Here is a 16,141-nt window from a genome sequence, read left to right as displayed (position 1 = left end):
AAACAGAGGGTATGGTTATTCATTTTCGAACAAGACTACATGTTAATATCCCCACTTTTATTAACTTTTGCGTATTTTCCGAGGTATTGCGTGTGCACGTATGTGTATGTTAATCCTATGCTTTAAAACTGTAACCAAACTATCCATTGGGTTTATAACAAGGATTGATTTCTTTAATGTTGTTATTATAATTTATTTATTTGGCAGACGTCTTTATCCAAGGCGATTTACAACATGTGAGACACAATGGAGACGTTTCTTTTTGTTTTTCCAGTCGGAGCACAGGCAGATGAAGTGACTCGCTCATGGTCATAGTGTCAGTAACGGAATTTGAATCCAGAATCATAGGGTTTGAAGGCCTGTTTATAGGGTTTGAAGAACTGTATAACTGAACTGAGAACCCGAGACCGATGCTTGTTATGTCAGTGTCCAATGAAGGACCGCAAACCATGTGAAATTTCCATGTGTTTCTCATAGGATTTTTCTCCAGGTACTCTGGTTTTAATCTCATAACCCAAAAACATACATCCAGGCCCGGAGTGGCTAATCGGGAGAAACGGGAAAATTCCCGGTGGACCGGCTGGGTGTATGGGCCGCGAGGGCCGGTGTTAAATCAGAATCAACATACATGTCACATACTATGCTGCACCTACTGCTTCTGCACTCACAGGTACAGGCAGCCAGCGCTCACTGTGTAACCTGCTTTAGCGTGTGCCATGTGACCACAACCAGCCAATCACACAGAGACTGGTGTGTGGGTCTGACAGCCCGTTACCCAGAGCCTTATAGTAGAGAGGATCTGTAGTTACCGAGATACGTTCCTCTGTGAGACGTCCGAGAGTAGATGGATGGTAAAAAAAAAAAAGCAAAGGTGGTGCCGAAAAGGCGAGGATAAAAAAAAACAGAAGGCACTTGAAAATGACGCGACCAAATACGCCAAACTGAGTGGCTTTTTAATTAAAAACCGTCGGTTTGAGAGCAAAAGTCTAAGTGGAGACGGTGAAAAAAGGAAGTAAGGTACGAATTTGCAAAGCATTAGTTCGTATCACACATACTACGTTATATGCCATAACGCCACATAATTTACATGATTCATAAACTTAAACAGTAATTTGCAGGCAGTGCTGTATTTCGTTTATAGCACTGCTTATTGTGACACTGATGCCACCTAAATGAGAAACTTTTGTGGTCCTCTAGCCCCTCAGCAGCAGCCTCCATCCCAATTTGCTGCTGGTGATCCTGAAGAGCCAGAACCAAGCAGCAGCAATAAAGTCTTCATTTCAAAGGGAGCAGGTAGGATTACTCTCTGAGTGAACATTGTGATAAAGGTTATTATGCATTATATACTGTAATATTTGCCTATATATAAAGTGCCCAGAGATTATGAATGATTTGGCATCACAAATAAATCTGCTTTGACCTGATCAGAAAACTTTCTAATTAATGTGGATTTAGGCTAAAAATGTTTACAGTTTTTATGTGCCATCAGAAGCTGAGCCAGGAGGGGGTAGGCCTAGTGTGTCCACAGAAAGTGCTGCTGTCACTGTGAAGAGTTTAGGTGAGCTCATTATAGGATGGATTAGTTCAGTTTCACTATTACCACCTACACAATGTCATTTTAGACACAGTGACTAACAATATCCATAGAAGGTTTTCTGCTAATGCAAAACTCTGTTCATATTTTGCTCAACTGGATCCTAGAAACTTTGCTCATATGAGAGAAAACTGGTTTCTGAGTTCAGCTCTGGAAGAAATAAGCAAATGTCTGCTTAAGTTTGACAGTAGAGTTACAGTTGGCACATTACGTGATGAACTGTGCAGCCTTGCATTCCAGTGGGAGAAGTTAAAGATGTCCCCCATACAGTGTTACATTGTAAGGATAGCCAGTGAAATGTCACAAGGAAGTCAGGAGGATCTTTCTACAGAACAGCAAGATGCTGAATTAGAGAACAAAACCTGTTCCTCCTGTAAAAACTGCACCATTTGTGTGTATCTCATTCTCTCCCAGTACAATCTTCTAACTGATGCATACCATGTGGTTGGACTGGCCTACATGTTGTTATTAACACTGTCCATCACACAAGTAGCATATGAGAGAAGCTTCTCAACAGTGAAGTTCATAAAAACAGGCTCAGAAGCACTTTAGCCCAAAAGAATCTGAAAGCAAACATGCTCATATGCACTGAGAAAGAAATCCTCATGTCTTTGGACAATGATGTGATTATAAACAAAGTTGCAGAAACCATTTCACTGCTCAGGCATTCATTAATTCTTTAAAGTTAGCCATGTGTTCATGAAGATACAGAGTAAAAACATTTTACAAGAAAGTTTCACTGTATAACAAACAATCAAAGTACAGTGCAAATATTTTTGTTTTATTTGATCTATTTGTGGTTAAGGGTTGGATATTTAGAAATGTAAAGCACAGAAGGAAGAAATTTATGTTGTCATGAAAGACATTGTTTTTGACAATGTGTCATTGTGTGACTCATTTGCTTACTTGTGAAAATCAGAATTTGTAAAGTATTATTTCCTTTAATTGGTAAGTGATATTAAGGAAAAACATTGGTGGAGAGGATGATGTAGTGTTTTATATATATATATATATATATTGTATTCATATATATATGAACAACCTCAGAGATCTCTGTCGAGAAAGGCGCAGACCTAGGAACAGCTAAGATACTGCAAAGAATCCTGAAGCTCCCAGACCTCTGGTAGAGGACCGGAGCTTGAAGTGAATATGCAACCACCCATGTGAAAGAAAGGGTGAGCTGAGAGTTTTAAAAATAATATGTGGGTGTATACTGTACAGTATACAGTTGGCCGGTCTGAGACATGAAACTCCCGGGCTAAAAATGAGCCCCACTCCGGGCCTGCATACATCTTAATGTTAATTGGTAATTCTAAATGAGGTCTTTCTACATGCGTGTGTATGATTAGACCCTATAGTGGTACAGCAAATGTGTTCTTCCACACTGCGAGGATCTTAATAAACGCACAATTGATGCTGTTCGTAACTGACTTGAACTCCTTAAAAGGACCAACAAAGTACTCTTCTTCACCTCCCGCGTCTCTGTTTCTGAAATGGCCCAGGCTCTTTCTTCTAGGCAATGATCAATTGACAATACTGCACACTCGATATGTGTTCTGCATCAAGACAAGCTTAAATTCACTCATAGGATTACGTCCCATTTCCTTACACCCATAAGCATTCATTGGTCCTCTTTTATAAAGCTTTACTACTGCCCATCCTTTTAAAAGAATTTAATGGTTTCATATGTTTTCAGCCAAGAATATTTGCTCTCTGGCAACCAAGAGCTACCAGCTAGATTCTAACTGCATATGCCTTTCCTCCAATAATGCAGCATAGTTCTCTGCCAGTTTTGAGAAGGAACCCCTAGGCAGAGTTGTAACATTTCTGCAAACTCTCTTTATGTCTTTGGCCTCATTCTCCACCGTAATTATGTTGTTAGACTTAAGTGCAGCATTTGACACCATTGACCATTCTATTTTACTGCACAGGCTAGAAAACAATGTTGGGTTTACAGGCGCTGTGCTCACTTGCTTTAGTTCTTATTTATCAAATCGATTCCAATATATACAGAAATGTGCTGACAGTACTCCATCATTATACACAGAAGTGAGATATGGTGTCCCACAGGGCTCAGTACTGGGATCTTTACTATTCTCAATTTACATGCTTCCACTGGAATCTATCATTAGGAAACAAAATGTTCATTTTCACTTGTATGCAGATGACACCCAATTATATCTTTCATTTAGATCAAATGAAGTTTCTCCGAAGTTGTCTTTAATTAGTTGTGTTAGTGAATTAAAGGAGTGGATGGATAAGAACTACTTGTCTTTAAACACTGATAAAATAGAGATGTTAATTGTTGGAGGGAATGACGCTGATTACAACAATATTCTGTCATCATTTAACTCAGTTGGAATCACCATTAATTTTGCTGAATTAGCCTGCAATCTAGGAGTTATCTTTGACTCTAGCATGTCATTTAAAGTGCATATTACAAAGTTTTCCAAATCATGTTTCTTCCATCTTAAAAATGTCGGGAAATTAAGGTGCTTTCTAAATAAACAGGATTCTGAAAAATTAATTCATGCATTTATTTCTAGTAGGACTGACTATTGCAATGCAGTGTTCACTGGATGTTCAAACTGTTCTTTATACAGCCTCCAGTTAATCCCAAATGCTGTTGTAAGAATTATTACAAGAACAAGAAAATACGAACACATAACTCTGCTTCTTAAATCCTTACACTGACTCCCGGTTAAGTTTAGGGCAGATTTCAAAATCCTCCTGTTAACATATAAAGCATTAAATGGCCAAGGTCCGGCTTACTTGTCTGAACTTATCATGACTTACAAACCAGAGTGCACATTAAGATCTCAAGATGCCGGCCTGCTTAGGATTCCAAGGATTAATAAAATAACAGTGGGAGGTCGAGCTTTTAGTTACAGGGCCCCTAAACTGTGGAATGGTCTGCCTGCTACTATAAGAGATGCCCCTTTAGTCTCAGCTTTTAAATCCCGGCTGAAGACTCACTACTTCAGTTTAGCATATCCTGACTAGAGCTGCTGATTATCTGTACATACTGCATCTCTGTTGTTAATCATTAGCACTAAAACATAAGTAACATGATAGTTATAATTTCTTACTAACCCTCACCTATTCTGTTTCTGTTCTCCGTACTCAAATGTGGCACTTGGTGCCACGGCCTACCTGCCAAGTTGTTTTGCCTACCTAAGGCAAAGTCATCCCTAATGGAAGATCACAGGAATCGTAGGAAAGAGGGGTCCTTTAATCGGATTAGCGCTATTTCAGCTGTGGAATGGCCAAATAGGGGAGGCAGCTTGATGGTTGAGGTCTCCAGGACCCTAAACAAATCCAAATCATATTATGTGATATCATCTAAATTCTACTCCGTACTTCTAAAATTTTTATTTTTATAATGTATTGAGGATTTGTTCTGTTCTGTGTATTATACTGTATTGTATTGACCCCCTTCTTTTTGACACCCACTGCACGCCCAACCTACCTGGAAAGGGATCTCTCTTTGAACTGCCTTTCCCAAGGTTTCTTCCATTTTTTCCCTACAAGGGTTTTTTTGGGAGCTTTTTCTTGTCTTCTTAGAGGGTCAAGGCTGAGGGGCTGTCAAGAGGCAGGGCCTTTTAAAGCCCATTGCGGCACTTCTTGTGTGATTTTGGGGTATACAAAAAATAAATTGTATTGTATTGTATTGTAATCTCTCTTCTTGAAGAAGTCAGTAAGGTATGGTGTTTGCTGCCCTCTAGCATCTTTAGGAAGTATTGCCTGTTTCTTCCTTGGTTGCAGCTCACTCTCTTTTACAGTGGTGCCCCAGCACATAAATCCACATATTGTCATGCCAAGCTACTCTCATCCCGCCAGCATGAAACACTCATTTTTTCCAGAGGTTTTGTGAGGAACTTTCCCGATCCTGTGCTAGCTAATGAGGTGCAGCTTTTGCCCTTGGAAATCTGCTTCTAGCCTGGCACCCCTTCAATACAGAAAACTTGGAATATAATATTATATATGTTATGGTATGGAAAATGTATAATATATTATGGTATGTAATGTTATTAATATATTATTAAAAGTAGCCTAATTAGGACTGAGTTTAAAAAGGTAACTCTAATTGTATTACAAAAATACAATAAAAGTAGTAATCAGTATAGAATAAAGTTAATTCAAAGGAAGACAATGATTTCATTTTGGATTAACAAAACAAATGTAGAAACTGGAAAATTACCACAATAGGAGTGTAATTGAAATAAGGAAGTGGCGGGAATGAAATAATGGACTTACTTCAACCCTCATGGTCAGAATCTGAAGGCAGTCATAAAACTATAGTAAAAGTTTAATTTAATATCCAGTTAAAAACAGTTCAGAAAAAAGCATTTCCTCTAGAATATGGATTCATTAGGTAATATTTGTCCGAAATAATTTCCTCACCTTTATAATTTTTGCAGAGGAACACCATGCTATGACTCCAACGCTGTGCTCATGTGGTTGAATACATTTCCTCCTGCAACTCACAGCATCTGCAGTTTGACTTCTCCTAATATTCTCCATTAGTATTGGAATGGCTAGTTTTATATATCATCTGAAAAAGAAACACAGTGAGTAAACCCCAACATGAAGGAACCTATACATATGCCTATGAAAAACAATCATACATTTGATTATTTAATTTTAAGTGACTAAAATATATGACCAACTGTTAGATATAAAAAGGGGACAAAAATAGTGTAACTGTCTAAAGTCATCGTTCCAATATGGTTTGCTTCATCTGTAATTGCCTTTGCAGTTTATTTGCTAAATTGGTCTGTGGTGAATTGTGCCTTAAATAGGCTAATTCCTGTCATTAGAATATAAAAAAAATTACAAAATAGGCCATTCAGTCCAACAAACTCATCCATGCTATTCACCTAGATTGTCCAAAATAACATTAAGTCACAATTTGAAGCTCCCTAAATTCCTGTTTTGCACAACACTACTTAGTAGTTTATTTTATTGTTTGTATGATTCTAAACTTTCTGACATTTGTGCAAAATTTCTGTTAACAAGGTTCAAGCTGTGTTCACTTGTTCTGGTTGCAGATTTTATTTCAAATGAACAGCTGGGATCCACTGTACTAATTCTTTTCATAATGTTAAACACTTGAATCACATCCATTCTTAATCTCCATTTACTTAAACGGAAAAGGTTGAACTCCTTCAGTCTTTCCTTATAATTCATACGTCTTAGTCCTGGAATTAGCTCGGTTGCTCTTCTTTGGACTTCCTGTAGCACTGCTATGTCTTTTTTATAATAAGGAGACCCAAACTAAGTGGATCCTGTGAGTGACTGGTACCCTGTTTAGGATTACTGGGATAGGCTGCAGTCCTCCAGTGATGAATTAGATTAAACAAGTTGGAGGATGTTATGTTATGATCAGTATGAGAATGTGAAAGACCAAGAGCTTGTTTGACTAATAGTCTGACTTTCAATCCTTTAAATCAGTGAAACGTTGACATGAAAATTGTAGTGGGGCAGACTGGAAGAGAGATGCTGCTAGAAGGGGTTTGTGTGCGTGTGTGTGTGTGTGCAGATCATGAATGATGTTAATGTAGTGCCTGATATTTTTGACTGAAATCAAGTTCTGTGAGAATTGCTGTTTATTATGTTTGTACCAGAAAGAGTAAAACAAATTACTTGCATTGTTAACCGGTAAATTATTAAGCAGCAATGTCTATTGTTGTAAGACAATACCACATGATACAAATACAAACAGATCATAATATACCACGAAAGAAGATCCATCCATCCATTATCCAAGCCGCTATATCCTAACTACAGGGTCACAGGGGTCTGCTGGAGCCAATCCCAGCCAACACAGGGTGCAAAGCAGGAAACAAACCCCGGGCAGGGCTCCAGCCCACCGCAGGGCGCACACACACATACCCACACACCAAGCACACACTAGGGACAATTAGAATCGCCAATGCACCTAACCTGCATGTCTTTGGACTGTGGGAAGAAACATGAAGGAAGGTGTAAATTACTCACTTCTGAAAAAATGATTGATTTCACAAACCAAACTAATGAACAGCAGAGATCTGAGTCACTTTCCTGAATCCAGTCCTTATAGAAAAAAAACTGCATCGTTATTATTGTATACAGTAGAATGAGAGGGAAAAGGGCTACTTCTGTTCATCTGCTTTTCAAACAAAAATCAGTGCTGGTACCCTCTTTTATAAATACAGTTTACCAGCAAATGACCAATGTAGATTATTAATGAAATTCCCAGTAAATGCACTGAGGAGAGTTTTTTGTTCTCCACTTTAATCCTTTGAGTTCTCACTGGAATCTTAATTAAACAAAACATACAAAATTACAACAAGAAAAAATTGAATGAACACTACCCCAAGGCACTTTGCAAATACAGCAATAAAGTTCTTTGCTGTATCTAGATAGATAGATAGATAGATAGATAGATAGATAGATAGATAGATAGATAGATAGATAGATAGATAGATAGATAGATAGATAGATAGATACTTTATTAATCCCAAGGGGAAATTCACATAATCCAGCAGCCGAGGAAAGTGAAAAAAAACACCATATAGGCATCACACCACTGAACTAAAACTGAGGCAGAAGAATCAAGTGTGTGTGTTAAGAACATGATCACACACATATGTTGTTAGGACATGGTTTGTTTGGTCGTAGTGTCACATTGTAGCGTGCAGCTGGGGCCCTTGCCCGGCCCAGGACACTTCCAGCCTGGGCGTTACCTCCTCCAGGATGCTAGATGGCAACCTCCCCAGCAGTGCCTCAGACTCCTAAAGGGCTTCATGGGAGTTGGAGTGTGGTGCAGCCCTGTTGGGATCCGCTGCCAGGGGGTGCTGCAGCAGGAGCTGCTGAGCCCTTATGGGCAGTTCTTCCGCCAGACCTGGAAGTGCTGCCGGAAACAAGTAATCAAGAACCAGGAGCACTTCCGGATGCCTTATAAAAGGAGCCAGCAGCCACTTCTCGAGGTACCAGAGTCAGGAGGAGGAAGACGAAGCTTGACCAGAGGAGTGGAGAAGAAAGAAAACAGAAAAAGAAGAGTATTGTTTGTGTGCTGTGCTTGGACTGTGTTATACTTGTGGGGAACAGGGAAGGCATTTCCCACAAGGAAAAAAGAAAAATAAACCTTGTGTGCCTTGAACTTGTGTCCCAGATTTGTCTGTATCGGGTTACCTGGCAATGCCAGCCTGGGTGGTCCACACACGTGTTACAGCAAACTTACATTAATATTAGGTGTAACCTCCTAGTGCTGTAATTCAGGTTTACACTCATACAAACAATCATACATACAGTATGAGAACGTCCTCCTGTGGAATATTAGTCTTTGCTCTTTCAACTTGAAGGCACAATTTGTAAAGGTGTGTCACCAATGGCTGGGCACAGGAGGCAAGGTATCACCTTCATTCCTGTACATGCTCAACTTGGGAGGGGTCAGTTGGATGTGTTGACTAGGATAGTTGACAAAGAGCCTTTGTGTTGCATGGATAGAATGTAGAAGGACTTGTTTTGCTGGAAGACCATATGTCTCATTTCCTTTGATTAGGACTGGCTGGATGATTCCCCTGTTGCAGGTAGCACTTGTTAATGTCCCCACCTCAAATATCAGACATGAATGAGCATTATACCTGATTGCACCACACATCATGGTATGGTCTCTGTGTGCCACAAGTATAAATACGATGGGCATAGCTGTTTGCAAGGTTGTCTGTCACTCATATACATGGCCATCATTTATTAAATCTGCTTTCATCACTAAAAATGACAGATTTCCTTTGTTCCTCTCTATTAAAGGCACCACAACAAGTGTGTTTGGCAGTGACAACAAGTGGCAGTCCCATCAGAAATAAGTGTTACTGCAGTCCTGCTTCAAGAAAATAATTGCATTTGTTCTGAGAGGATACTTAATGTGAGACAGGAGCTCTGATGTGTGCCACTGTGACTTTTCAGTCTGCCACAGCCTCATTTCTGATGCTCCAGTCTTAACATGCATCTATATGTGTGGGTTGCATAGAACCACATTTGTGAATGTCCTCCTTATAGCATCATTAACACCACTCATGCACTATGGATGCAATTTGACAGAAGGACCATCCTGCAATGCGAATGCCTACTATACGATCCTGCTAAAACTCTGTTAGTTTCACAATATACAAACAACTTTTGATGGTAATGGTGTGATGTTCAATTTGCTCTATATCACCAAGGAGTGCTCCACTACCCTTTGATCACAACATCCTCTGCTCTCTTAATTTTATCATATTATGCATGGCCTGGTGCAGGGATGCCAGCTCCATGAGAACTGTTACTTCTGCAAGGCATTTTTTCTATTCATAAATAGCATTATTTGTAATAAATACCATGTCTCAAACAAAAATATACTTTCCTATACTGTAAGGGTCATAGTTTCTCCATTATGAAGTGTTTTTGCCATGGTAGATGGACTGATGTTTTGACAAGAATGGAAGCTGGTTCATTGCCAGGAAGGAAGGGATGCCACAATGAAAGGACAGGGATGGACTGGCATCCTGACCTGATTAGAATGGGTTCTTTACAAAAAAGGAGACCTGTCCAGAAGGACACATAGAGTGTCTGCTTCCCACGGTTGTGTTTTCCTCCAGTACATACGATGTCACTAATAGGACACCCATATGGATACCTGCAGGGCAGGCTGGGAATTGAAGTCCCATAAAACAACCCTGATGGGGTTCCTGGGTCTCACCAGGGGATCATTATACACTCTTTGAAGTGCTTCTATTGTATAATGCCATGGCACCGGAAGTACTGCTGGGTATGGCATAAAAGAAGCCATTTCTACTGCATCAGTAGTCAAAATTGGTAGGGGGCGGATGAGACTATGTGATAAGTGTGGAAGGAGATGGAATAACATTATTTTATTGTGTAGCCTGAAAAGGAAAAGAGAAAAATGGAAACCTATGAAGGTATTGTGTGGAATAAAGACTTTGTAATTGAACCCAGGACCGTGTTGTGTAGTTGTGTCTTGGGGTTTGTGGCATTGGTATGTCCTCTGGTGGTCACAGAAGGTGAGTACATTTTATAAATTCAAGTTTGTGTACTAACTGATTTACATACCCTAATCTCTGATTTTTTCAAAGTGCATAGAGATGAAGAACCTCATTTCAGTAAAAAAATACCTTTTTTGTTTATTGCTTAATTATCATTTTTTAATGCTTTTTTATATTTATTGGTGACATCATTATGCATCACCATTTTGGAACAAGTAACTTGCCATGTGTTGACACAAGGTGTGGTGTATGTGCATGCATGTGTATGATATCACAGGGGATATGATCATGTAGTAATGACAACCATCTTTAACAGACTAAGCTATGTACTTAGAAGGCATCTAGATTTAATTTCAATTAAACGAAAGACTCTACCACAAGGAAATGTCCCGTTTTATGGACAATACTTTGTTCAGACTTTGAGTGTTGTTTAGCCCTTTTTTGGCAACATCAAGTTCTTCTCCATGTAGATGAAATGGCTTGGAACCACTCAGACACTATTTCAGTCAGGTAGACTTTTGGTCTTAGGTTATTGAAACTATGGAAGAGGTTGCCATAAATTAGTATTAGTATTTAGCCATCCCTTAGGTCCATCAATTAGTAAAACATGAGAAATACACAGGGGTGGCACGGTGGCACAGTGGTAGCGCTGCTGCTTCGCAGTTAGGCAGTCCTCCCTGAATGGAGTTTACATGTTCTCCCCGTGCCTGGATGGGTTTCCTCCAGGTGCTCCAGTTTCCTCCCATAGTCCAAAGACATAAAGGTTAGGTGTATTGGCGATCCTAAATTGTCCTTGGTGTGTGTGTGTGTGTGAGTGTGTGTGTGTGTGTCTCCTGCGGTGGGTTGGTGCCCTGCCAGGGATTTATTCCTACCTTGCGCCCTGTGCTGGCTGGGATTGGTTCCAGCAGACCCCTGTGACCCTGTGTTAGGATATAGCAGATTGGATGATGACTGACTGACTGACTGAGAAATACATACTGTATCTCAGAACAGCTATGGTTCTTAGCTGTCAAGGAAAGGCTACTCGATCTCATTCAGTGAATAGCCCCTTAAAACTAGGTTGAACACTTTGGTCCTCAAAGGAGCTTAGAATTTCTTATGAACAGAGTTTTTTTTACCAGTTATATTGTCCAGGGGTCTACTAGCAGGTACTATCCTGCACACTAAATGTTTAGGTACAACTGTGTAAAACTGCATAAGAGGAAGCCACAGCTTACTGGTTCCATTCTTTTGTTTGTAAGGAATACAGCAGCTACACTCAATCTGACTATCCAGAGCTCCTTGATAATGGTGGTAGTGGTGGAGGGTCTTTCTAAGTATGATTACCTGAGAAGCAAGGTGCCCTGTGGTTCTAATTTTTTTCCATAACTCTGAGCACTTTCAATGAGACTCCTAAAATCTTTGGCAATGCCCAACAAAAGAGACCAGATAAGAGCAAAAAATATAAGTCACAATAATATTAAAATGTCTCTCTTGTATATTTAGTTACTCAGCAGATACAAAATATCAATTATGGATAAATAAGCAATTTTTATTATTTTTTACCTGCAGTAAAGTAGTAATATATTGGTATTCATAAATTATAAAGTTATATTAGCATAATAAACTTATAAAAAGGCTTTAATAGATGACCTTCATCATTTTGCATGTGGATACATACATGCAGTTGCTTCAAGTGCTGTTCTACAAAAATATCTAGTTGTTCACGCTCTTCTATCTCCAGAATCAGAATTCTGATTTATTTTTACGTTTTGAAATGACTTATTTAAAGTGCAAACCATAACCCAATTGCAGGACTTGTGGAGTATAAGAAATGAGTTGTTTATGCTTGGAAAAACCACCTAAAAATAATTTCCCATTAAAATGCCCAGATGTTTCTTGAAGTTATTGATCAAGTCTCACACAGTATGGTTGAGGAATCAGGGATTTATCCTCCATGCTAAGTTGACTTAACATTTACATTGTGTGAACCTTGCCCCGGACACAGACAGGCAGACACGTTAATGTCACCCACAAACACACATTTATTCTTCATCCTTTTTTTACAATTCAGCTCACTAATCCCCAATACCCCTCAGTCCAGGCCACTTCAATGCCTTCTCTTTTTTTTCTCTCTCTCTCTCTTTTCTTCTTACCGCCTCCTCCCTTCTCCAGACGTTGCCACTCTTCCACCCGACTCTTGTCATCGACTGGAGGGAGGCGGCCCCTTTAAATAAGCACCCGGATGTGCTCCAGGTGTGTTCCCGGCAATCTCCCACCGACACGCCCCAGTGTGGCGGAAGTGCTGGCTGTCACTCCAGAAGCACTCCGGGTGTCCCTACTTTCTCTTCCCCCCAGCACTTCCAGGTGTGGTGGAGGTGCTGAGGTCTAGGGTCTTCTAGGTATTGGGGTCCCCCTGGCGGTAACCCCGGGTCCCAACAGGGTTGAGCTTCCCAGTTCTTTACCCGAGGCCTCCAGGGCGGTTGTCCCCTCGAGGTCTGGAGGAGGCACCAGCCTCCATCCAGCTGTGACAATTGGAATTATTTTTCCTTCAGTCATTGTAGTGTAGACATGTGCATTTTAGATAATTTCCTTGCAGCATGACCCAACTGTGCTTCAACATTCTCCTGAAAAATCCCTTTATACAGAATCAAATTCCTAGTTCATTTAGTGGCAGCATGCCATTAGGTACTGATACAACAAAACAATGACACTTCCTACACCATGCCTTACCACTAATACGATGCTCCTGCTGTTGAATTTAACATTCAATTTCCTTTAGGCATTGATTTGTTAGGATTCTGGAAAATGTGTGATGACTTTTTGTCTTTTATTTTTTGACTTTCCCACATTATGCAATGTGAAAATGTGAGAGTTACTTACAATTATGATTACTTATTTTAATGATGCCATGGAGATGCATCCAGCCCCAAGAAGAAAGGTTATTGCTTTGATTTTGAAGATGCTTTCAACTACAAAATGCTCACTTATTGTGGCAAATCAAAAAAGGTAATACTGATGTGGATTATGTATATAGAATCCCCTTTGAAGCTGACATTGAGAAATTACATAACAATCATTTTGAGGTGAAAGAATATCCAAAAAAAAGATAGCACAAGAGCTTGGCACCCTATTGAAATCCTTTGGTTAACAGATGAAAAAGTTAAATCGCTGGAGCAATGGGTTTCTTCTTTTTCCTTACAAATTTACTTGGTTAGAAGACAATCCTTTGTTTGTTTAGGCTTTCTACCTGTCTGTTCTCATCTGTGACATCTGCAGATTAAATGACCCAACCAACAATCAAGCAACTTCAGTTTTGTGTGACAATTGGCTTCTATCTTAGAAACTAAATGTAGCACTATGTACCTTCTGCTATACTTTAAACTCTTATTATTAATTTTGCACTTTATATCCACTCAGATGTGCCAGGATCCCATTGGAGAATACCCTGATTATTATATTTGCATTGTTTGATTTTGTTGTTAGTCTGAATGTAAATTGAGAACATTCTGATTCATTTTTTTTTTAATTGGTAGAATTGTTTCTGTGTTTAAAAAATCATAATGACAAAAGTAAAGTTTTTTGTGGCATTACTGTGGCACCGTTTTTGGTTAAGATGTCCTTGCAAGGTGCCCAATTTCACACTATTGTTTTCATGGGGAACTGCTATATTGTTAACAGCAACAACATTTGTTTTACGTTACATGAGCTAATGGAGGTATAGCACAAGACATCATTGCACTGCCACTATAAATGGATGGCAGCACGCACAAACTAATAAAAAAAATTTTGGATCACTAAACCACATATTGATTCACCTCAGAATAAAAGAATAGAGTTGACTCTCATACTCTAAAAGCTGATGTATATGTTATAGCAACAGTGAATCAACATGCAAAACTTTTTGTAAAGCTGTCTACCAAGGTGCAAGAAACACCAGAGAGAGAGACAAAAGTACTGGGACAAAGACACACAAAACCGTCCCATCATTATTCCATGCATACCAGTGAAAATCTATCCATGAACACTAAAGCACAAAGTATCACCTCCATGCAGGGAGACAAAAGAAACAAAACAACAAGTAATTGTGTTGCTGCATTATACATTTGGTTTTGAGACAAACATTGTTTGTAAGTTCATAGTTGGGGTAAAGCTAGCAAATGCTTTAATATATTAATCCATCCATCCATCCATCCATTTTCCAGTCCCAGCCAACACAGGGATTGTGTTAAAAAAATGCTTTAGTTGCCTCACATTTTTATCCAATCTTCTTGTTCAACCCTCTGAATTAAAGCTGAAAGTCTGCACTTCAACTGCATCTGAGTTGTTTCATTTAAAATTCATTGTGGTAATGTACAGAACCAAAATTAGAAAAAAGGTGTCTCTGTTCAAATATTTATGGCCCTAACTGTTTATTGTCTGCATATATTGTACATGTATCTCATCCATCTTTTATTAGTGTTATGCTAAGAATAACAAATATTATTTTGCTTAGTACAGCAAGCATGCTTGGCATATTGGTTAAAGGGTAGTCTATCTCCACATCTGAACCATAAACAAAGAAACTGAAGGTTGATTTTGCCACTTTATGAATTCTTCTTATAATGGTCTGTCATAGACTGGAGTAAAATATATCCCATACTCTCTCTTATACATAGGGGGACCCCGGCTTCTCACCACAGAAGTTCTAGGCTCAGACTGTGACAGCAAAAATGCTAGCTAAGAAGAATGTATAAAAAAATTTAATAACCAGAAGAGGGTCATTTGCTTAAATGCTAACTGAAAGAGAGAGATCTGCCAGTCACAACAGGTCAGTCATATACCAAAAGAAGCTCCTGAAGAACATGCATAGGAAGCTGCTTGCCAATATCAGCTCTTTCAGTCACTATACACCAGCCACATATCTGAAGTAGTAGGTAGAACTAAAAGAAATTCACTGTATCGCTGGTATTTTACTGGTATATAATGATAAGAAGATTTCATCAAATTCATTAACACTAACAAGTTATACTGATATTATATGGAAATAAATATATTAATTAAAAATGTGATCATTCTAGGCTCTTGCATTAACCAAAAAAAAAAAAAACAGAATTAGGCTGATAAGCTAAAAGACTTTCCTTTTTGTCTTAAGTAGTCGTTATCACTTTTATTTAATTTAGAGAGGTGACACAAATGCATCAACTGTTGTAACTGGTTCACTTGTTAACTATGTCATACTCTTGGAAAATTGTTAGTCTTTGAATCTGTTTAGTTTGAAAACTACCATAATCTGACATGTTAATTGGCTTCAAAGCCTTAGGGATCTATCTGTGTTCTGCTATGCCTTTGTTCTATTCTAATAACTTATTCCAAGTCCACTCTGCTTACAGTTTGTTTGCATTTCATGAATGTTTAATTCAACCCTACCATTGTCACTTTAGACATGCATGCGATGTATAGTTGTATTATGTTTATGAGAATTTTTCAGAACACTACAGTGGTTAGATTGTGTGCATCTTCCAAATGGACCTAACCAGTGCAATCTTTGTGTCAGGAAACA

The 16,141-nt window shown here is 38.9% G+C and overlaps 1 protein-coding gene across 1 annotated transcript in view; it reads right to left on the bottom strand.

Moving 5' to 3' along the window:
- LOC120527534 overlaps positions 1-16,141 on the bottom strand; it is a 154,450-nt gene that overhangs the window by 134,634 nt on the left and 3,675 nt on the right. Inside the window, exon 2 of the mRNA XM_039751042.1 lies at positions 5,999-6,149. Within this exon, the coding sequence (XP_039606976.1) occupies positions 5,999-6,118 (120 nt within the window). The 5' untranslated portion in view covers positions 6,119-6,149. The remainder of the gene's footprint in view (positions 1-5,998; positions 6,150-16,141) is intronic.

This window comes from Polypterus senegalus, chromosome 4 (genome assembly GCF_016835505.1).
Source record: "Polypterus senegalus isolate Bchr_013 chromosome 4, ASM1683550v1, whole genome shotgun sequence".
NCBI lineage: Eukaryota > Metazoa > Chordata > Cladistia > Polypteriformes > Polypteridae > Polypterus > Polypterus senegalus.
Note: the sequence above shows the minus strand (reverse complement) of the source record. Positions and strands in the feature narration are given on the sequence as shown.